The following is a 22,883-nucleotide window of genomic DNA, read 5'->3' as shown; positions in this document are numbered from 1 at the left end:
TTCTTGGTTTAAAAAAAACTGCTGTTATAATTCTAGATTTGAAGTTTTCGTGACTGCAAGGATCCATACTCTTTGGTTTTTAATGTAAAGTCACGTAGGTAAAAAAAATTATAATTAAATCACGATGTTTCGGGCGCAACACAAGGTTCCTTCTTCAGGTGGAGACAACGTAACGTAAAAACGGTATTTGTGCTTTCCTTTTTTAGCTTTTAACATCTCAGTTTGAACTCCACATGCTGTTAGCCTGCGTTTGAATTTACCCACCCGGTAGCATATCAAAAGGCGGCTTAATCCTAGCTTGCTTATCTACTTCCACCATCTATTTCACAACGCACCAGTTTCAGCTTCAGCCATTTGCTTCCCAGCTCATCCTTGTGTAATAAAGGTCGTGGAAGCAACTTCTGGAATCAGGTGCTTTATTCCTCTTTCGTTCACAGCTCTCTTCATATAACTCTATCACTGTCTTACTCCTTTACGCTGTTGACAGACAACGTGAGAGGGAGGGAGAGAGAGAGACTCTTGCTGCCACGTGGCAGGCCTGGACCCCCGCTCCAGCGTGGCCTCCTTCGTTCGTTGCAGATCTGACCACGTGTTGCCCGTCTCCACCCCTTTTAATACCTGGGTCACGTGGTACCTTTCCACCAGTCCTGGGTAACCTCCATGGGATCTTCCAAATCCCATCCTACGATCCCAGGACCACGCCCCTAACTTGTCCCCCCATTGGCTGTGGCTAAAGCCAGCAGATCTAATCATCTCCTTCCAGGTGTCACCTTCCTATTACGTCAGGGCCACGCCCCTAGACCTCTCCCCATTGGTTATGGGCCTGGATCGGTAGAGCCAATCATCATAACGAGGTGTGATCAATCAACCACCCGGATATACCCTCACATTACACTTGCGTCGCAGCTTTGCCTCCCAGCCCACATCCGGCCCCCACACTTACCATGCCCCCCCCTCCAGGCCCCGCTACTTTATAATCCCTCATCACAGCCATCTCTGAGACACACTTAAGCGTTTGTGCTTTCACGACGTTGTCCCCACCCGAAGAAGTACGCTTGTGTTGCGCCTGAAACGTCGTGATTTAATTTATTTGTTTTATTTTTTATACCTACGTGACTTTTACCAAAAAAACCAAAGAGTACGGTTGTTATAATTTATATTTGCGGTTGATTCAGTGCAGAGGGATTGCTCTGAGGTGTTGTGTGACGTGGAAGGTAAGAGGGATATGTTTGGTCATTATTGCAGATATGCAAATGATCCTCCGAAGAACACTTTGAAATAAAGCATTTCTGTTTCACAAACCTCTGGTGCCCATCTGTAGTGGAGTCGCCCACTGCTCATGACAGAAAACATTGCAGAGTGTCTGCTCAACTTCTCTGAGCTTCATTTTTTATTTGGCCGACCTATCCCCTCGTTACGACAGGGTGGGCCGGCTACACATGTAATTTCTCTACAGATTATGTACCAATCTAGGTGCACTTTCAAGGCCACGTGAAATATCAGGCCCTCTGGCAGATCACGGAACAGACCCAGGTGCCATCGATTGACTGAGATGACTGGCAGACTCACCACCTGTGCTCCCCACTGTGCCACATCGCTGAGTTTTATCTGCCTTGTTCTCTGCTCGTTATTGTGAGCGTTGGTTCTCTGCCCTTTGTTGCTGGAGGGCGACTCCCTCGTAAGTGTCAAGGAGTGCCCTTCATGAACCTCCTCCATAGGAGCCCATCTTGACACCTCTGGAACCAGTCATCGGCAAGACCACTCAGCTCCATTGGTGACTTGGTCATTAACTAAATCACCGGAGAGGCACGATTCCAGACACTCAAGTACGTGGTGAAGAGGCGTAAACCGATCATTTGCTTGAGTTGCGATACCTTAACCAGGTTCATACACCCATAGTCTTGTTCATATACCAGAAGCCCAGATGATGAGACAAACTGAGCTTCTGAATAGACTGGGCACAAACCACAGTGGGCACGTGATGGGCCGAGATGGGCAGGTGCAGTGGCTAGTTGGACAGGCAGTAATAGTAATACTGCGCATCAACTGGACGATGAATTAGGCTGAGCTTCAGCTAGGGCAAGCTGGGTGCGGACTAGTCATGAGCCAGAACATACAGGTGGCAATGCTCTCGTGCCAATTAGGTGATGAGATGAGCTTAACTTAGACAAGCTGGTTGTAGATCACAGCAAACTTATCACAAGCCAAGACGGGCAGGTGTGGTGGTAGGTCAATGAGATAGTGGTTAATAATGAAGCACCAATCAAGAGCTGAGATGAACTGGGTTTGAGTTAAGGTGCAGTTCAGGCAGATCCAGGGAGCATCATCCCTTGGTGGTGGGGATATTTTTCGAGTTCATCCAGCAGCTCATTATTCCCTTGGTCCATATCATTATACAAATCACTGCAATACTATGTTAATCTCTTTTTTTATATCTCTTTATCGCTGTTTGCCTTGGTTGCCACTTCCTATTTGGGCTCTGGACTAGTTTGTGCACTTCCCTGGTCTTGTGTTCTCCATAATTTACATTGCACTTCATGTAATGTGTATTTGTACAGCCAGCAGGTGTAAAATGAATAAAGTAATGTCAGGTTAAGATCAATTATATCAGACGCAAAGAGATTTAAACAATCTTGACTTAAAGCTTTTGTGACTGCAGGAATTCATATTTTTTGGGTCTTTCGGTAAAGCCACGTCGATAGAAAAAATTATAAAACTAATAACAATATCACGTTTCGATCACAACACAAGCAATCGTCATCAGGTGAAAAAAGAAGGGGAAAGCTGCTGAGGCAGGCTGTTTATAAAGGTTTTAGAGATGGGTGGGGCAGCTAATTTTAATGTAGGAGAGGTCTCCGTAACCGGCAGTAGGTATACCCCAATCAAAGAGCTTCAGAGGAGCATTTGCATATCTGCAATCATCACCAAACATCCCTATCACCTTCCACGTCACACAACACCTCAGAGCAGTCCCTCATCATGGAATCTACCACAAATATAAATTACAACAGCCGCTTTTAAAATCCAAGAACATTTAACATCTTATTTAACAATTAAAAAGTAAATATTCTACATCAAACATATGCCTACAATATCTGTAGTGCCTCCTAAATGTGCTACATTCCATAATAATACAGGTAGGAACAACAGGTTCCACACTGCCCACCAAGGATTATTTGTCTGTCGTGCATAAAGATATGGGGGGGGGGGGGGTTAGGGGAGGTGCCTAAGGGAGGATGGTCAGGGGAGGGGCCTAAGGAAGGGGGGGGGGGTCAGAAGAACCTCAGGATGTGGAGGGGGGGTCAGGGGAGGGGCCTAAGGGAGGGGGGTCAGGGGAAGGGCCTAAGGATATGGGGGGGGGGGGGGGTGGTCAGGGGAGGGGCCTAAGGGAAGGGGGGTCAGGGGAGGGGCGTAAGGATATGGGGGTGGTCAGGGGAGGGGCCTAAGGATAAAAGGGGGTGGTCAGGGGAGGGGCTTAAAGGAGGGGGGTCAGCAGAGGGGCCTGAGGGAGGGGGGTCAGGGGAGGGGCCTAAGGGAGGGGGGGGTCAAGGGAGGGCCCTGTGGAAGGGAGGGGGGGGGGGTAAGGGGAGGGGCCTAAGCAAGGGGGAGGGTCCGATAGTTAAGAGGGCTGGCTACCTGGTTGGCTGCCTGGCTACCTCAAGTCAAGTTATCTTTATACAGGTAGGAACAACAGGTTCCACACTGCCCACCAGGGATTATTTGTCTGTCTGTCGTGCAAATTTGTCTGTCGTGCACGAATGCGCTGTCCAACCAAGGTCCTACATGCCCACTCCAAAGGAACGTGTTTTTGCATTAATTAAATACGTACTTGTATTATTAATAAAGCAATAATACGTTACATTATAGTAACATGTAAATTAGGGATATTTAACTGATAATAACCATGAAAGCTTTCTTTTTTAATTAAGACTGGAACCTCTGCCAAAACACCTATTCTGCTCACCCCATTAACTCAATATGAGGCTAAATCTGTATGCCGGCCATTTTGTGCATTTGTAGCGTCATTGACAAAGCATTGTATATAGCGTCATTGTTAGGCAGGGACACAAGGTTCTCCCAGCCCCAAGAGAGGGGTTGGGGGATATTCCAGAGCCCCCGAGAGAGTTCCAGAAGGAGGGCGTGACCAGGGGCGGAGAGACCCTGGCACGAGTATAATAGCCGGACCTCTGGACGAGTCCGGCAGTATTCATCAAGCTGAAGACCAGCTACGCTAGGACCCTGGGAACCCCCAGACCCGACGTCCTTCTAAGGGCCAGTACCGAGTGGACCAGTGGTCGGGACCCATGGACCTTGGCTGGGTCGGGTCAGATAGCCTCCCCTGAGGTCCCATAGCCAGAGGGTTGAGAGTACTAGCCCCAGTCATAAGACACGCTAGCCCGGAGGCTATACCTCCAAAGGTATCGGGTAGAGGGGCCGCTACCCCTCTGTGTTAGGGACCCGTATATCACGCAGTTGTATTAAAAAACGTGTTGCCTCAAGCGATCTGTCTCAAGTTTTCTTAGACCCACTACATTTGGTGTCACAAGTGGAGTATGAAGACACGACGGAGATTTCACACCAGGAGCCCGGACGGGGATGAAGATGACCAGGCACCCACGGGATCGGCAACCCTGGCTGGGGAGGGAGAAGCTGATGGCCGGGCAGCTGCCCGCCCCGCCACCCGCCATCTCACCGCCGTCAAGAAGCTCACTGCGGGAGGCGCATTGCCGCCTCGCGGAGCTGCTCCACACCGTTGCCTCCATCCTTGGCGACATCCACCGCGAGGAGGCTGCAGCAGGGGTGGAGGATGCGGCACGGCGAGCAACGGATTCCCGCGCCATTGCGCCTATGACTTCCGTCAGACATGAAGTGCATCCTGGGGCGCACGTCACGTCCGGTCCCGGCGGGAGACAACCAGATGGCGCCGCGTCATCGGCGGGGCGACGGACTCTGGAAGAGGACATCTTGCCTGCCATCAGCAATGCCATTCCAACCAAGAGCGAAGCTACGACGTTGCCCGGGGGACGCTTGCCGCCCTTCCACCAGAGACTGCCGGCGCTAAAATAATTTTCGGATGCGGGTGGCGACTGGGCGGCTTTCCAGCGCCGTTTCCTGTCCCACTGGGAGATGGCTGGCTGGATGGAGGCAGAGGCGCTCCGCGCTCTCCCGGCTGCGTTGGATGACGACGCCCTCCCTGCCCTCATCACAATTCCCCAACTGGACCGGTCCACGCTGCAGCAAGCACTTCGACATATGCAGGTGATTTATGGACCGCCGTCAGACTCCCGCCACCGCTTCGCCAACCGGAGGAGGGGTGAGTCTGAGACTCCATTGGCCTTCCGTAGCGCGCTGCTGGCCCTGGCCAGGGCCGCATTTCCTCGTATGGATCACGAGGCCATTGACGCGCTCGTATTGGAGGGAGTTGCTCATCGTCATGCCCGCGGTGGACGACGACAATTTCTGCTCCCTGCGTGCCACAAAATGCATCCAGGCGCATCTGCTGCTCCAGCGGGAAAGCAGCCTCGCCGCCTGCACCCCTCCAGCCGACTCCAGCAGCTCCGGGGAGGAGCCGCTGCACAACCGGGCCTTCGCGGCAACTTCAGCGAGGGGTTGGAGGTCCGACGACTGCCGGCCTCGGCGGGATTCCCGCCAGCAGGGACGGACGACTCCACGGCTGGATGGGCCGTCCATCACATGCTACAATTGTGGTCTACGGGGGCACGTGTCGTCCGGCTGCCGGGCCCCTCGACGCCGCATTCCCGGACCGTGATCCTCAGCACCGCGCTTGCCCTCGGCTCCACAACGGACTCAGGCAAGTCACAGAACCTCACACTCTCGGCCCCCACTCGCTACCCGCACATATCATTACACTTCACGCGATCGCCATGCGTCAGTCGGGAGTCGGGAGATTGTAAATACGATTGGGCGCTCGGACCGGGTCAGTGGTCCGAGTTGGCCCATAGAGTTGTTGCCGTAGCTGCAGGTTCCTCCGCCATTGGTTGACATAGGCGCATCGGCAACCATCATCTCGGACCTTATTTATAACATACTACCCAGTAACTGCTGTTCCTTGCGGCCCGTTGATGTACCGTGTTTTGTCGCAAATGGGGGTTCATTAGGCATAATTGGCAGGATCGACGCCCAGATACGTATTGGCGATGTCAAATTGAATGGTTCTATTCTGGTTTCTTCGACCCTCGCCGTTCCGTGTTTGCTAGGGACGGACTTCTTGGGCAAGATGCCTATTAAAATCTTAATCAACCAGGGTTGCATCGAACTGCCCTTCGTCCAACGCAAGGCCTTCTTGCCATCACCCTCTCAGTTGCGTACAGCCTGTGCTACCGTCCAGGCGTTGGCGTCGCGCACTGTACGTATTCCGCCCAGGTCTCAGATGTTGGTTCCCCTTCATCTTCGGAAACCCCTTGAGTCGGACGCAATCATAGCGGGGGGTTTTTTGGGGCCTTTGAATACGGCAGTACACGGGTTGGACCTAGCCGGTGCGCAGACACTCGTTTCGGGTGATAGAGAACCCTTCATCCAGGTCCTGAATGCGGGGTTACGAACTATGGTTATCCCTCAGAGTACTGTGCTCGCTCATGTGGCACCGGCACTCCTGGGGGATTCGGTGGTGGGCCACGTAGGGGATGTGCCTACATTCAAATCGCATTCGGACATCGACTCCCTTTGCTCGGCTAGTGCAAACCTGACAGACTCCCAGCGGGGTAAATTGCGTGCTTTGTTGCGTGATTTTTCGGATGTCTTTAGCAAAAGTTAATTTGACATCGGATGTATCAATTTACTTAGCCACCACATCGATACAGGAGACACTGCCCTAATCCGGCAAAATCCATTCTGCCTCAGTCCCTTGCAAAAAGAGCATGTCAGAGTGGCCAGAAATGACATGCTGGCAGCGGATATAATTTCCCCATCCACCAGCCCATGGGGGGCACCGATCTGCCTCGTTAAAAAAATAACAGTAGCCTTCGATTTTGTGTAGATTTCAGGCGGCTAAACAAAATCTCTGTGGCCGACGCATATCCACTCCCCCAGATGGACGAGTCGCTTCATGCCCTGGGAGGTGCGCGATATTTTTCGACACTGGACCTCTTGTCAGGGTTTTGCCAATTGCCCCTTGATGAGGCGTCCAAGCCTAAGACGGCTTTCCGCACACCGCAGGGCCTCTTTGAATTTAACCGGCTACCTATGGGTCTTCACTCGGCCCCAGCGACGTTCCAGCGCCTAATGGAGCTGGTCCTCGCCTGGGCTCCAGTGGGATTCCTGCCTGATTTATCTAGACGATGTTATCGTCTTTAGCCGTACTTTCGATGAGCATCTCAATGCGGACGGCACATCTCAAATTCAAACCGCAGAAATGCCATCTCCGGCGTGACTCCGTCCATTATCGTGGCCACATTGTTAGCCAGTCTGGTATTGCCACGGACCCCTAAAAACTAGTTGCATCCACTCATGGCCGACCCCCACTTTGGTCGGGGATGTGCAGAGCTTTATTGGCTTTGCCTCTTACTATCGGCGTTCCGTGGCAGGATTCACGTCCATAGAGAAGCCCCTCCTTGCACTGACAGCAAAGGGAGCAAAATTTCATTGGGAGATGGAACAAGCTGCATTTGACGCTCTTTGTGATGGCCTTGTCAATGCCCCTCGTTTGTGCTACCCAAATTTTTCTGTGCCATTCGTCCTGGACACGGACGCCAGCAACAACGGCATAGGAGGGGTATTGTCCCAGGTCGTTGACGGCGTGGAGCATGTGGTCGCCTATGGCAGCAGCATGTTGTCCCTCGCAGAGCAATGCTATTGTTACCTGTCGTGAACTCCTGCCCATAGTCTTTTTTGTTCAGCAGTAAAGGCCATATCTGTACGGCAGGTACTTCACCGTGCATTCCAACCACGCGGCGCTCCAATATGCGTTGCGGGTTGATCAACCATCAGGTCACTTATCCTGCTGGCTCGAGGTCCAGGAATATTCGTTCATGGTTATCTATCGTAAGCGTGTCCAACACGGCAACGCTGATGCTTTGTTACGACTGCCTAACTCTGGGAGATGCGTGTGCTTCATGGGATCGAGCCACTGCAAGTAACCCATTGACGGTTTGCCTCCATCCATCGCTGCGGCAGCCGAGTCCGGGGTGGGTTCCCCTAAGGTGTTCAACGCGCCCGTCATGCAGAATGCGCTGGTAGGCCTGAGTTTGGACGATTAGGGACGTCTCCAGGTGGAAGACGCTTCCATCCTTAAATTGTGCCGTCGCGCCGGCAGATAACACGAGGATAGAGGTCATGAGGGCCCGGTTTCATTCACCATTCGGGATGGCCTCCTCATGAGATGGGACGGTTGCGCACGGAAGTACAAATTGGTGGTACCCACTTCACTACGGGGTAAGGCTGTGTGGGCTGCTCATGAGCGCCTCATGCATTGGGCATACACAAGTCCATTGCCACGCTCCAGCTGGACTTCTTCTGGCCGGGAATGGCAAGGGATGTAGCCGACTTGCTCCAGGGCTGCACCCAGTGTGCGCTCGCCGGAAACCTCCCTCTAGACCAGGGGTGGGGAACGTCCGGCCTGCGGGCCGTATAACAGGCTAATCTTTAAGTTGATACCTTTGTATGGCCCGCGAATTATGTTGTTAATGTCCAAATGGCCCTTGGCAGAAAATAGGTTCCCCACCCCTGCTCTAGACCGTCCTGTCCGCCTATACAATCCATTCGTGTGTCTCGCGTAAATGAACTTGTTGCACTGGACAACTTGGGGCCCTTTCCCGCCACTCCCCGGGGTAATAAGTACCTGTTGGTTGGGGTGGAATACTTCACTCGTTGGCCTATGGCCTGGCCACTCCCCAACCAATCGGCAGCAGCCATCATGGAGGCCTTTCTCTAGGGCTATGTCCTGGATAAGGGTGCTCCCGAACGGCTGCTGACCGATCAAGGGAATAATTTCTCGTCGACCTTGTTGCGGGACGTATGCAACCTGCTGGGCACACATAAAATTCGTACCTCGCTATATCACCCACAAACTGAAGGTTGAGCAGCTACACAGAACACTTACCTTTATGTTGAGCCACCAGGTGTGCGAGTCACAGATCGATTGGGACCTACATATCCCCGGAGTTCTGGCCGCGTACAGGATGGCACCTCATGCGGCCACGGGATTTCACCATTTTACTTAATGTATGGCAGGGAAGTCAACCCCGCTGTGGACGTCCAATTGCGCGCCAAGCAGCCCGCCGGGCCTAAATCTAAGATCGCCGACCACATTCGATCAAATGTTCGAAGGTTGGTTGAGGCGCGGGAAGTCGCTAAACATAACTCGGAGGCTTGCCAACTGGCTAACAAACGCCTGCAAGGCCTTCGCGTATCCAGTCATAAATGGGCTGGGGGAGACATGGCTTGGCTCCATTGCCCCCAGGTGCCATTGGCGACATCGCCAAAATTGCTAAAACCTTGGAGGAGTCCGGTGGAAATCGTCTGGGTTGTCCGGCCAGTGTCAAGGTCCAGCATGGTAAAAGGTGTTGGTATGTCTACCCGTCGCGTCTCAAATCCTTCTTCTCTCCTCACACTCCACCTACACTACACAGGGGCCAAGAGCGTGATGTGTCTGACAAGCCGAGTCATGCGTGCACGGAGCCTAACCCCCAGCCCAGCCATGTCATTACACCCTCAGACGCCGCAGGAGTAACGTCGCCACGGCGGACCATGCCTGCCGCTCCTGATGGCATCAGTCAGATGCTCGGGTCTCTGCGGACCCGCCACCTCGACCCTCCGCCCCCACGGATGGGCCAGCTATGAGAACTCGCTCAAAATCTAAAACTTTTTCATAATCCCACCACATTCTCATGGTCTCCGCACCGCTCACTTACCTTCTGCCTGGTTGGTCGTCGCTCGGTGCTTGTCCTTGCCTCGTCATGCCAACGGTCGACCTCGTTCTCATCGATTGCGTTATAGGGATGCGAGGGGGCGTGCGATAATATGTATGTGTATATAGTGTAACATTTGTACAGGTGGGTTGGGGTATGTATGTGGGGCCATTCGTGCGGTTTTTGTTCTTGTTTAATGAGGCACACGTACTCGTTTTTGATTTGTTCATGGGTTTTATTTTTATTTTTACACCTACGAGGGGGGGGGGGATGTAGCGTCATTGACAAGCATGATATATGGCGGCATTATATATACTCACCTGTAGTAGCAGACATGTGTCCATAGGGGGCGGTAACTCAGGATGGGTAGGATGAGCCAGGCCATTGCGACACTAGGTTCTCCCAGCCCCAAGAGAGGGGTTGGGGGATATTCCAGAGCCCCTATAGAGAGTTCCAGAAGGAGGGCGTGGCCAAGGGCGGAGAGACCCTGGCACAAGTATAAAAGCCGGACCCTCTGGACGAGTCCGACAGTCTTCGTCAAGCTGAAGAAAGACCAGCTATACTCTTTGGTTCTTTCGGTAAAGTCACATAGATGAAAAAAAACATGAAAATAACTAGATTAAATCCCAACGTTTCGTGATTTTACCGAAAGAATCAAAGAGTATGGATTCTTGCAGTCACGAAAACTTCAAATTTAGAAAGACCAGCTAGGCTCGGACCCTGGGAACCCCCCGGGACCCGACGTCCTTCTAAAGGCCGGGACCGAGTGGGCCAATGGCCGGGACCAGTGGACCTTGGCTGGGTCGGGTCAGATAGCCTCCCCTGAGGTCCCCATAGCCGGAGGGTTGAGTACTAGCCCCAGTGATAGGACACACTCGCCCGGAAGCTATACCTCCCCAGGTAGAGGGGCCACTACCCCTCTGTGTTAGGGACCCGTGTATCACGCAGATGTATTAAATAAACGTATTGCCTCAAGCGACCTGTCTCCAGTCTTCGTGGACACACTACACATTTAAATGCACAACAATAATACTAAATGTAAGAAATTCTCACAACTTCTATTTTCATCACCAAAGCATTCTAATTGTCTTCCTATCATGCTATATCTATGCATTCGAGTTGGTTATCAAAATAAGCAAGTTTTTAACACCTGTGAATATAATACACATCTGCCTGCCCACCGTACCTTTGTTCATTATTGACAACTTGCAGCTCAGCACACGGCAGATGCCTGCGCAGCACGACTCACGACCTCCTCTTGATACCAATATCCAGGATGGTCATGTCTATGCACCGCTTCTCGGGGGCAGCTCCAATAGTCTGGAACGCTATCCCTCTGCACATTCGCAGCATCACCTCAATCGCCTCCTTCAAGAGACACTTAAATACTCACCTCTATAACCATGCTTTCGAGCGACTCTGAGCTTGGCTCCACGCCTCTGAGTTGCGGCCGTTATGTCCGCAAATTTGCGCGCGTTATAAATTGCATTATTATTAATAAATAAAAACTATCACCACAAGGGCGACGACATGCTCTATTATGAAAGCCCGGCATTCTGTTTGCCAACTAAATTATAAGCGCCTTTCAGAAGGCCTGAATCAAAAAGTTATAGAAAGTGGGCTCCCGCCCCCACCCCAAGTTTTGGGGGAAAAAGGTTGATACAACCGGTTTACAAAATTTGTTGACACACCCTCCCCCCCAAATGTTTGTAGGCGTATGTGCCCCGACCCAAATGTTTGTAGGCGTATGTGCCCCCCCCCCCCACTTCGCACATGAAGAGGTGCCAGTGCGCACGTCACAGAAATTTTATCGGCCCTGGCAGGGTCCCGTCGAGTTGTGGAAATTTGTATGGACCAGAGTATGAGGATTCGGTTGGGTCGCCGATGGTGGCATGTTCACAAGTCGGGGTTAAAGAAATATGTCGTGCCTTATGATGCGTCATCTCCCATCCTGGAACGGCCTGTATTGGATGTGTCCGACGAGCGTACTGTGCGGCGATGGGAGAACGCACCTCAGCAGTCTACTCCCCGTGTGTCTGCAGGATCGCCATTTTTGAGTCAGGAGACACCCCGGGACACACGCGACCACGTTGGGGTCTCATCGAGGAATGGCCGGTGTAACGAAGATGGGCGCACGTTTCGGTCAGGACGCTGCCCCGCACTCACGGACAGAGATGCCCTGCCCCCTGTTCAGTCGAGCCGGGGCGATGGACCGGCCGCAGGATCCCGCTCAAGAAGATTGACTTTTTCATAAAATTTGGGAGACATGGACTTTGGGGGGATCACGTGCATTGTTGGGTTGTGTGTTGCCGCGTGGCGCGTTGTGTTTCGCCGGGACGGCTAACTTTTTCAACGGGGGGGGGGGGGGGGGGGGGGGGTGATGTAGGACTTGAAATATCACGCGCCACGCGTTCTGTTGCTATGCAAGCGAGCAGCGTACAGTGGGGGGCATCTGAGGGCACGGTTGTTGTTGTCGTGGCATTAAGCGGGGGGTCGTTAAGAGACGCGACAGGTGTTAGGCGTAACCGAGGACGCAGGCCGGTGATTGGTCAGGAGGGTGAGTGGCTAATGACCAGGCGCCGGCCTGGTGGCAATAACATGGTCACATGAGGCTGGGGGCCTGGGGGCGAGTAGCAAAGCGGGGGATGGAGAAATTGATTGGGACTGATTGGTGCGGGGATATAGGGCACAGCGTAACGGAGAGACGGGAGTCTTGGTTGGGATTGGAGCTGGAGCGGTTGGTGCCAGGGAGAGAGACGGAGCAGCAGTGAGCAGGGATAGGTACGATAAGGATAGAGAGAACACAGTGTACGGTAGAGTAGATAGAGAGAACACAGTGTACGGTTAGCAGTGGATAGAGAGAACACAGTGTACGGTAGCAGTGGATAGAGAGAACGCAGTGTACGGTAGTAGTGGATAGAGAGGATACAGTGTACGGTAGAAACGGGGAGAAATGGAGTGTTGTTAATGGCGAGTTGTGCATCGGAGCGAACGGAGAGACACGGAGCGATGATGAGGAGGTGTGAACTCTACGCGTGAATAAACGAGACGAGAAAGAAAACGCGAGTACGAGTCGTACATATATAGATATCCATTTTTGCGCCCAACCCAATAAAATACCAAAGTCTATTTTTATACTTTTTGCATTGTGTACAGTCTGGAACCTACCCACATGCCAAATTTCATGTTTGTTGCATGTTGGGAAGTATGCTAAACATGTCGAACAGATACACATTCACAAATGTCCCTTTTATATATAAATTAAAATTAGCTTTAATATCAACGTCTTTATTGTGAATATCTTCACCACCAATAACTCAATCAATGGTCAAACATTTACTAGTCCATGGCTTTCGATTAACATTGAACTAATATTAATTTAAGTTATATTTGATTTTCTATTTAAATAATGTAATCTCATCAGTCCACCTCAAATCTGAAATGGGGGTGCTCCCTGTATTTTGAATAGTTTACACAGTTGGGCGTGGCATTTCTCTGAACATTACCTACACGTATAAAAAAACACCAGCACCTAGCTCTACGTGGCAATTACAGCAACATTGCAGAGTGCACAATTACACGTGCGATTCATCACAGGTAAACTCACACCAGCTACAGCAACTGCATGGCGCACAACACGCCTCACTGCAAGTGGCATGCAGCGTCAAGATGCAGAACTTTACTCTCATTAGACACCTTTGGACTGAAACTCGCGACTGAGTGCAATGATACATTGCGTGCGATTCGCCACATGAAAAGCCTAAGCCGGCTTCTTACGCTATGCACTGTACACAATATACATCACCATACACACACATTTCACCACACCACAAAATTTACCACATACTATTATTCACTATGCACTGCTGTTGCCAATAAATTGCAACTTGAGTCACTACCTATGAGATCTTCACTGAAAACTGCTCTAGAGGAGTTGTACACCCCTAGCTGCCAGTGCTATTCAGTGGCCTAAAATAAAATGTTTCGCTCTGGATGATCGCTGCAAAGTATGACCTGTGTTTTGATTTAGTGTGATCTTAAAGGTGCATTGAAAAATTATAATACTCCTGCTGTTGTGGAGTGACTCATGCAGCCAGCTATGGCTGCAGGGTTTTTGGTAGTACACGTTGTTTATGTCATTTATTGTGAAAATTTCGTCACAGTCACTATGATCACTGTTTCATTGCGTTCATGGCTTTATTTTGGTGATTTCGAAAAGTTTATTGGTTTAGCCATGTTTGTTTGTTGTAGTACGGAGTAAGACTGGTGGCCTTAATCTAAGTTGTCTTGTGGTTGTTTTTGGTTGTTTGACTTGCATCGCACTGGGATTTTGCACACAGCGTTGGTGTACGGTGTTTTTTCTACAATATTTTGCTGTCTTTTCTTGGATTTTCTGTTTGCACTTAGTCACATATTCACTTTAAGATGTTTTCTTGTTCATGTTTTTGTTTGTTGCGGTTGCACCCGATTCAAGAGCCGAATGGCTCACAGGGCTATACCTAATGAACTTGAACTTGACACTACACTGCACTATAAACCGCAACTACACTATGCAAGGTGCGTGCATAGCCATCAGGTGGGATGTACAGTAGACTTGCAGACCTCTGCTGTTACCATAAAAACAAGTTACATCAGGCAAAGACCAAGTAAATGAAACCCAAAGGGATTAAAGGCAAAACAAGTTTAGAAAGTAGGCCTGACATTAAATTGTTTTGATATCATGAACACATATTTAGTGTATAAATCCGAATGTAATGATTACAAAAATGCTCACCTTTTCGTTAATTAAAGGGCATTTAAAAAGCAATCATAAAAGCAGATTGGGAGCATGCAGAAAAGCACGGCGACACCTGACAGCCACTTTAATAGTGTAATGTGAGGATATATCAATGATTGGCTCTGCCGGTCCTGGTCCATAGCCAATGGGGGGAAGCCTAGGGGCGTGGCCCTGACGTAATGGGAAGGTGACAGCTGTAAGTAGAGGAAAGGTTCTGCTGGCTTTAGCCACAGCCAATGGGGAGACGAGTCAGGGGCGTGGTCCAGGGAGCCTACGATGGAGTCTGGAAGATTCCAGAGGCTAACCAGGATTGGTGGAAAGGTACCACGTGACCCGGGTATTAAATAGGAGTGGAGACGAACAACACGTGGTCAGAACTTGAACGGAGGGAGAGGCCACGCGAGAGGGGATTCAGGCTGCCACGTGGCTGCGCGCGTCTCTCTCTCTCTATCCCTCTCACACTGTCTGCCAGCAACGTGAAGGAGTGTTGTAAAGAAAGACAAATGAAGACCGGATTCCAGAAGTCGCTTCCACGACCTTTATTACAATAGTAATGCCGAACATTTCTAAATTCATACTTATTCATTTAATACGTAACTATCAACATACATTCCTAATCCGTGTTTTATAAGGCAGCAATCATGCTTTGCATATCGACTAATTCACGTCAACACTCAATCACTTTATCTGTACAGAAAGCTCATCTCTGCTTGGATGACACTTAAACCCCGATGCATTCTTTAAAAGACAGAAGCCTGTGAATAAGGCGAATGCTATTTAAGATCGTCTCAAAGTCCATCTTCCAAGGTGCCATTTCACACGTGCTGGTCCCTCCTACTCAGCTTTATCCAAAAACTCCACCCACACTTCCACATCCACAAACTGCTGGTGATTGCCTCGCTCTCCCTCAGAATCGGAATGCTCCTCCTGCTTCACGCTGCCTCCATCCACTTGCAGATTGGGTCCTGGAGTCGAATCTTGATCTTCACATTTCACCGTCACTTCTTCACATTTAACTTTTTCACATTTCACTGTCACTCCTGGCCGTGTTGCCAAGTTGGAATTTTCTTCTGATTCTCGTTTCATGAGAGATGGGCTCATTGCAGCATGTTGACTTTCACAAGTCGATTTCACTTTCTCCTTGTGTATCTTCTTATGCCTCTTTAGGTCTCCTAATATTATAAACTCCTTCCCACAGACAGTGCACTTGAAAGGATTCTCACCTGAATGTGTTCTCTTATGTTTCATAAGAGATTTTGAATGAGCTAATTCCTTCCCACACACCAGGCACTTGCAGGACTTATGAACTTGGTGTGTTCTATTATGTTTCTTAAGATTTTCTGGCTCTGCAAATGCCTTACGACATACACTGCACTTGAAGGGCTTCTCGCCTGTGTGTGTACTTTGATGAATATGAAGAGTTTCTGAACGAGCAAATGCCTTCCCACACACAGTACACTTGAAGGGTTTCTCGCCCGTGTGTGTTCTATTATGTTTCTGAAGATATGCTGACTCTGCAAATGCCTTACCACATACACTGCAATTGAAGGGCTTCTCGCCTGTGTGTGCTCTCTGATGAACTTGTAGAGTTTTTGATTGAGCAAATGGCTTCCCACACACAGTGCACTTGAAGGGCTTCTCACCAGTGTGTATTTTCTGATGAATTTGAAGACTTAATGGTTGAGCAAATGCCTTCCCACACACAGTGCACTTGAAGGGCTTCTCACCGGTGTGTGTTCTCTGATGAATTTGAAAAGTTTTTGAATGAGCAAATGACTTCCCACACACAGTGCACTTAAAGGGCTTCTCACCGGTGTGTGTTCTCTGATGAATATGAAGAGTTAATGGTTGAGCAAATGCCTTCCCACACACAGTGCACTTGAACGGCTTCTCACCGGTGTGTGTTCTCTGATGAATATGAAGAGTTTCTGAACGAGCAAATGTCTTGCAACACACAGTGCACTTGAAGGGCTTCTCGCCCGTGTGTGTTCTATCATGTTTCTTAAGATATGCTGACTCTGCAAATGCCTTACAAGATACACTGCACTTGAAGGGCTTCTCGCCTGTGTGTGCTCTCTGATGAATTTGAAGAGTTTTTGATTGAGCAAATGACTTCCCACACACAGTGCATTTGAAGGGCTTCTCGCCAGTGTGTTTTCTCTGATGTCTCTTCAAGTTACCCATCTCATCTGTGCTGTATGGACATTGGATGCATTGGTGCCTTTTACTTCCAGCCTTTGCCGAGCTTCTCTTCTCCATGCGATTGATTCTGCAAAAACATACATATTACACACAATATACAGGCAGACCTCGCTTAGTGCGACCCTTAGAGTGCCGATTTGTTACAGCGCTCTTTGTCCTGGATATTTTTGTTCGTATTTTTTTTTTTACTTTACAAAGTGCTCACGAGTGAGAACACGCAGCAGCGCTAGCCAAGCAAACGTACACGGCCCCATTGTTCGCTCGGCCAATAACAGCAATGCATGCTATAAGCCAACCAGACCCCACTCCCCGCGAGTTAATGATCACAATTCGTGGGCATGATTATATTTAAAAAATATAACTCGTTTAGCCAGTTGAGAACTCACACGACCAGGCTAGAGTCTCAGGCTCCAACTAAAAAAACCTCGCCACACAAATGTAGATTGAGGGTTTCACTAAGATCAGGGAGGTCCTGAAGCCTTTCTCTGAGAATGACCCGGACTGGAAGCGCAGCAGCTCCTTCAACCTTGTCTCCCTCCCCTACCTTGTAGGATGAGTAAAGTAGAATGAACTCGTAAGTATAGTACATAATACTGATGTTATAAATAATTTTTATTAACTAATGTTTAACATCTGCCATTCATATTAGCGCTATTACCAATACCCCAATGAAACCCTGATATTATTCATACTAAAGATATAACATTGTCAGGAACGCATCCCTATGTAGTATACAATGGGTTTATGATGACCCCTTGTAGCGCTGATCGATTGGCGCTCATTTCTCCAGGAAAAACACATCTGGAGGAGCGCTAGGCGAGCTTTGGGTGTAAAGGGAAAGCGCACCCACACCGACTGTAAAAGCAACTGGTCAGTCTGCCTCATCTCTCAGTGACACGGCAGGTTTTGCCTATGCACGGTTCAAGCAGGCTCTACCCAACTGCCGTGCAAATGTCACCAATCCAGCATTCCAGGTTCACCACTCTGGTCAAATGAAGCGGTCAACCTGATTAGTAAGACACAGTTGATAGATTCAATTAAGTCGTCCTGAAAACTCACCTCTTTAAACGTTGTCTTTTTGTGTGTGGGCGAGTGTGTGGGTGGGCGAGTGTGTCACAGGTGTTGGGTAACTTCAATGCCCGAGTTGGTCATGATGCTGGCACTTGGTCTGAAGGCATGGGCCAGATAAGTTCAATAACGGCAGGAGGCTGCTAGATTTTTGTGCAGCCCATGGGCTTGTAATTACCAACACGCTGTTTAGGCATCGGCGCATCCACACCACATCATGGATGCATGCCAGGTCCAAGCAAGAACATCTGCTGGACTACAGTGACGGAGCAGCGGATGCGGGCCCATGTCCTTGACACCAGGACCTAACCGTGGAGCTGATCTGCCCACTGACCAGCGACTTGTCATCTGTAAGATGCGCCTGCCATTCTTCCACTCCAGTGGTGGGTGTACACCCAGGACCCAATCAAACCCTTAGTGGCATGGTCTCAGCTAGCTGATGAAAGTTGCAAGCGAGAATTTCATCATCGCTTGCGGCTGGGGTTGGCGTCGTCGCCCACTCCTGCTGATGTCGCGGCGAGGTTTAAGATCGTGGCTCATGCAGCTGCAATGGCTGCTTTGGGTACACGGTCCAGACCTCCCCAGAGACCATGGCTGACAGGAGGTGTTCAAGCTCGCTGAGAAAAAGCTACACAGGCCCACTTTCATCGGCTACAGCATACCACGTCGGAGAATGAGGAGGCTTACCGCAACCTTCGATCGGAGGTTCGGAGAGCCGTGAGACGCTGCAAGGATGGGTGTGGTCGCGGGTTGCTGAGATCACAAATCGCTATTTAACTCCATAAAAAAAGTTACCTGCAGCACCACACCTATAACCATCATTAGGAGAAAGAATGGTGATCCAATCTCCGACCCCGAAGAACAGGATTTCAGATTTTCTGAGCATTTCTGTGAGGTCCTGGGGGAGGGGAAATCCCTCACCCAGGATAATAACGTGGTACAAAGTGGGGATGACCCTGCTGAGGCTGCGGTGCTTCAAATATTGGAGAAGGAAGTCACCCCCTGTGAGTGGCTGGCTGAGGTGCCATCTGTTGAGGAAGTACTGAAGGTGATCCAGAGTCTGAGACCAGGAAAGGCACCGGGCAGAGATGATCTCCCAAGCAAAATGCTGAGGGAGGGTGGCGTTTGTGCACAAACTGCCCTACATGACATCATAACAATAGTCTGGACCACTGGACGGGTTCCGCAGGACTAGAAGGATGCTCTGGTGGTCCCCCTCTTTAAAAAGGACCGCACAGAATGTAACAACTACAGGGGCATCTCACTCCTCAGTGTGCCAGGAAAGGTCCTGGCAAGGATTATTCAACATCGCCTTGCTAGGCATGCTGAGAGGCTTGCGAAGCCCCAATGCAGTTTCAGAAAAGGGCGGTCCTGCACAGATGCCATGTCTGTCTGCTACAGCAGAGGTGTAGGGAATCCCAACAAGACCTACATCTCTGCTTTATTTACCTGGTCAAGGCCTATGATACCATCAGTAGGCCTGGGCTCTGGGTTGTTCTTCGTGCTTTCGAAGTCCCTGACCCTCTGCTCAATATCATTAAGGACCTTCATGATGGTTAGAGGGCCCGGGTAAAATTACGTGGCCGGGAGTCGGAGTTATTCCCTGTACACCTTGGGGTGTGACAGGGATGTCCTCTGGCTCCCACATTATTTAACATCTATTTTGACCACATAGTTCGTGAAGCCTTCAATAGATGTCCCGGAAGAATTTCCATTTGGTACAGATACAATGGGAGGCTGATCGATGCCCGGGTGCGGTCAAGGGATGGCTCCCTATTGCTCAACCATGTTATGTATGCCGATGATTTAGTAATTGCTGCTCACTCAGAGGAGTTGGAGGCACTGCTGCTGAACCTGGAGCTTGCCACCAAGAGGTGGGGTCCTTACCATCAGCCCCACCAAAACTAAGCACCGGCCTGGGTATTTTGTACCATTGGACACTCCACCCCCACAACTATCCAGGCTGGATTGTGAGAGTTCACAAATCCTTGAATAATGTGGACAAAGTCCCATCGGTGAGCTCCTCCAGCAGGCAAGGCTGCGTTGGCTGGGTCATGTAGCCCGCATGCGCAGCCACCGCATGCCTAAACAGCTTTTGTTCGGGTGGATCGAGGGGGCTAAACGGACACGGCACGGGCTAGAGAAGAGATAGAGTGATGTGGTACAGGAGGATGTGGAGCTGAGTGGACTTGCCGATGACTGGTACCAGTGGTGTCAAGATCGGCCTCTGTGGAGGAGACTCGTGAAGGACGCTACTGGGCAGTTGGAGGCAGTCGCCCAACAACGGAGGGCGGAGGAGCGACGCTCACAACAACGAGCGGTGCGCCGGGTGACTAAAGCACAGCAAGTTGACACAGTAGGGGGCACATGTGGTGCATCAGCCAGTCGTCTCAGTCAGTCGAACCGTGGCACCTGCGTCTGCCCCGTGACCTCCTGCCAGCGGGCGTTCGACACTTCACGTGGCCTCAAGGTGCACATGGCCTGGCACAAGCGTTGTGGTGACGTCACTGCCACTTAGTGGCGAATGGCGGTTGTTGTTGTGGGTGGGCGAGTGTGTGGGCAGTAATATAGCGGTTAACGCACTGTGCTACGGACCTGGTGACCGGGTTAAATTTGCCCTCAAAGCCAACACCGTGACAAATACCTGAACTAGTCCTAGGCCTCCCCTAGGTCAATTTGGCCTCAAATGAGTACCTGGTGCGGTGTGTAAACAATACTAAACATCGCCACTCGGGAGACAAAGGCAGTCCGGGCGTGGTGCTGGTCACCCACCACTTCGTGTGCCGTGCCGGCCTTCGTAGATGCTCGCTGACAGTGGGTGAGTGTGTAAGTGTATGGGTGGGAGCGTGTGGGTGAGCGTGTTGGTGGGCGAGTGTAAATGTGTAATGCTTTGATGTCTCATTCAGACTAAAAGTAAACGTCTGGGCTGGTATCGTCCGAATATTCCAGTGCTGAAACGCGGCCTGCCGATTACTCAATCGGAAATACGCGAATGCAAAACAAAACTCGACGATCCTGAACTAGAGTATGGAGGCTCTGAGAGGTGAAGTAGTCAGCCAGGTGAAGTCACATTAAACTTAAGAGAATCAAAGCAAAGTCAGTCAGGCAAGGGCAGGAGGCAAGGCCTGCATGCTCGGCCCCACGTAGTAACGTTCCAACCTGGACATCGATTCCAAACTTGCCGCTACTCAATTGCTATGCAACGAGAGAGAGAGGGAAGAAGCGAGGCTGTACATGGGTAAACAACAACAACCAACATCACGATGTGAACTTTTCACCTCCGATCCGAGAGAGTTGCGCGCACAGAAGCAGCTACTGGAAATCTCGTGACGTCACACGGAAGCACGCAGCGGGAGAGATGACATGACGTCACTAGCACTCACACCGCCACAAGTGACCGCTGATGTGTATGAATACATTTTTATTTAAAGCTTTCGTTACTGCAGAGATTCATATTCTTGGTTCTTTCGGTAAAGTCACGTAGAAGGGAAATAATAAAATAATAAAAATATAAAACAAAAATTATCACGACGTTTCGACTGCAACACAAGGAATCAATCAATCATAGCAATTGAGTATGATAATTGCTTGTGTTGCAGTCGAAACGTCGTGATAATTTTTATTGTTTTATATTTGTATTATTATTTTATTATATCCCTTCTACGTGACTTTACCGAAAGAACCAAGAAAAATGTGTATGAATAAGTTATGTTAACGAGGTGTGCCCATATATGGAGTGATTGGGCGTGGCCGCTGAACCGTACGTAATGAACCCGCAACATAATTAATGCGTAAATTATATTAATGAGCCGCCAGTGATATTTGTTTTACTGGGATGGAAATCGGAGGCGACGAAGCAGACTCAACGTCACGTCTGCTTGGTCAGACGGGGAGTTTCCTTGATGACATGACGTCACTATCGGGGTACACCTCCCCCTGGGGCTCTCGCGCCGAAGACGGCACGCGGAGGGGTGACGTCAGAGGCGGCGAGTTGTGGTGATGAGGGGAGCGGTGGTCCAGCGGTTAGCACTGCGCTACGAACCCGGTTTCCCGAGTTCGATTCCCGCTCAAGGCCGACACCGGCGATGATTATCTAAAGCGGTCTCGGGCCTCCCCTAAGGTCGACTCAGCCTCAAATGAGTACCCGGTGCGATGTGCAAATATCGCCACTGGGGAGACAAAGACGGCCGGGCGTGGTGCTGGCCACCCACTCGTGTGCCGTGCCGGCTTTCATAGGCGCCTCCCAACAGTACATGCCCCAACAGTCTGTTATTGCTATCGGGGGGAAATCTTAATCTTTGGCTTTGTGTACAAAATAGTATCTAGATGTGTTCTTAGGGGCCGTCCATAAAGACGTCACGCGATTTTGGCCGATTTTTGACCCCCCCTCCCCCCCTTCGTCACACGGCGTCACAAAAAGTTAGACCCCCCTCAAACATGACGTCACGAAGCTCTGCCCCCCCCCCCAAACCAAATTTACATTTTGAAAATAAGACATGCTTTAAATCACTTTAAACTAAAACTATTGTCATTGTAGTACGTATTTAATGTGGCGCTGCACTCTGATGTAGGAGAAAACATTTATTAAAAAGTAGGCGTTGGAAAGCTGAAATTTAGCATGAAATTCACTTGAAAATATTCAACGTTTAAAACTGCAGATGTTCAGAATATTATCGTGAAATTCTCTGATAAAAGTATTAAAAGTAATTATAACTATAAAAAAATACTTGATACTTTGTAGTAGAACGAAGCAAAATCTAGAGTACAATTAGAACAATCACATATTCATTCCACAGAATGAAAAGCCCTGGTACAATCATTAGAATCAAAATGTTAAGTAACAATCATTCAAAAAATTAACAAAATGTATGCTTCTCCATTCTCGCATGGAGAAGCAAAATGTTCCTTCATGGAATAAATAAGAGGTAACCTTAGAAAATTTTAATAATCAAATAGTAAATAATGAAATA

General features: G+C 49.8%; 1 protein-coding gene across 1 annotated transcript; it reads right to left on the bottom strand.

Annotated features, from left to right (window-relative positions):
• Positions 1 to 15,158: 15,158 nt before the first annotated feature.
• Positions 15,159 to 21,292, bottom strand: LOC144737992 (uncharacterized). Its single transcript, XM_078620927.1, has 2 exons — positions 21,192 to 21,292; positions 15,159 to 16,912 (listed from the first exon to the last, which is right to left on the bottom strand). Exon 2 carries the CDS (start codon positions 16,900 to 16,902, stop codon positions 15,478 to 15,480), a length of 1,425 nt encoding a protein of 474 aa, XP_078477053.1. The 5' UTR covers positions 16,903 to 16,912; positions 21,192 to 21,292; the 3' UTR covers positions 15,159 to 15,477.
• Positions 21,293 to 22,883: the final 1,591 nt, after the last annotated feature.

Source organism: Lampetra planeri, chromosome 76, assembly GCF_965212315.1.
Source record: "Lampetra planeri chromosome 76, kcLamPlan1.2.h2, whole genome shotgun sequence".
Lineage (NCBI taxonomy): Eukaryota > Metazoa > Chordata > Hyperoartia > Petromyzontiformes > Petromyzontidae > Lampetra > Lampetra planeri.
This window is presented reverse-complemented; position numbering and strand designations above follow the sequence as displayed.

Bases quoted from the DNA above. Each gene is read 5' to 3' on its own strand.
- LOC144737992 (XM_078620927.1), bottom strand. From the start codon at position 16,902: ATGGAGAAGAGAAGCTCGGCAAAGGCTGGAAGTAAAAGGCACCAATGC.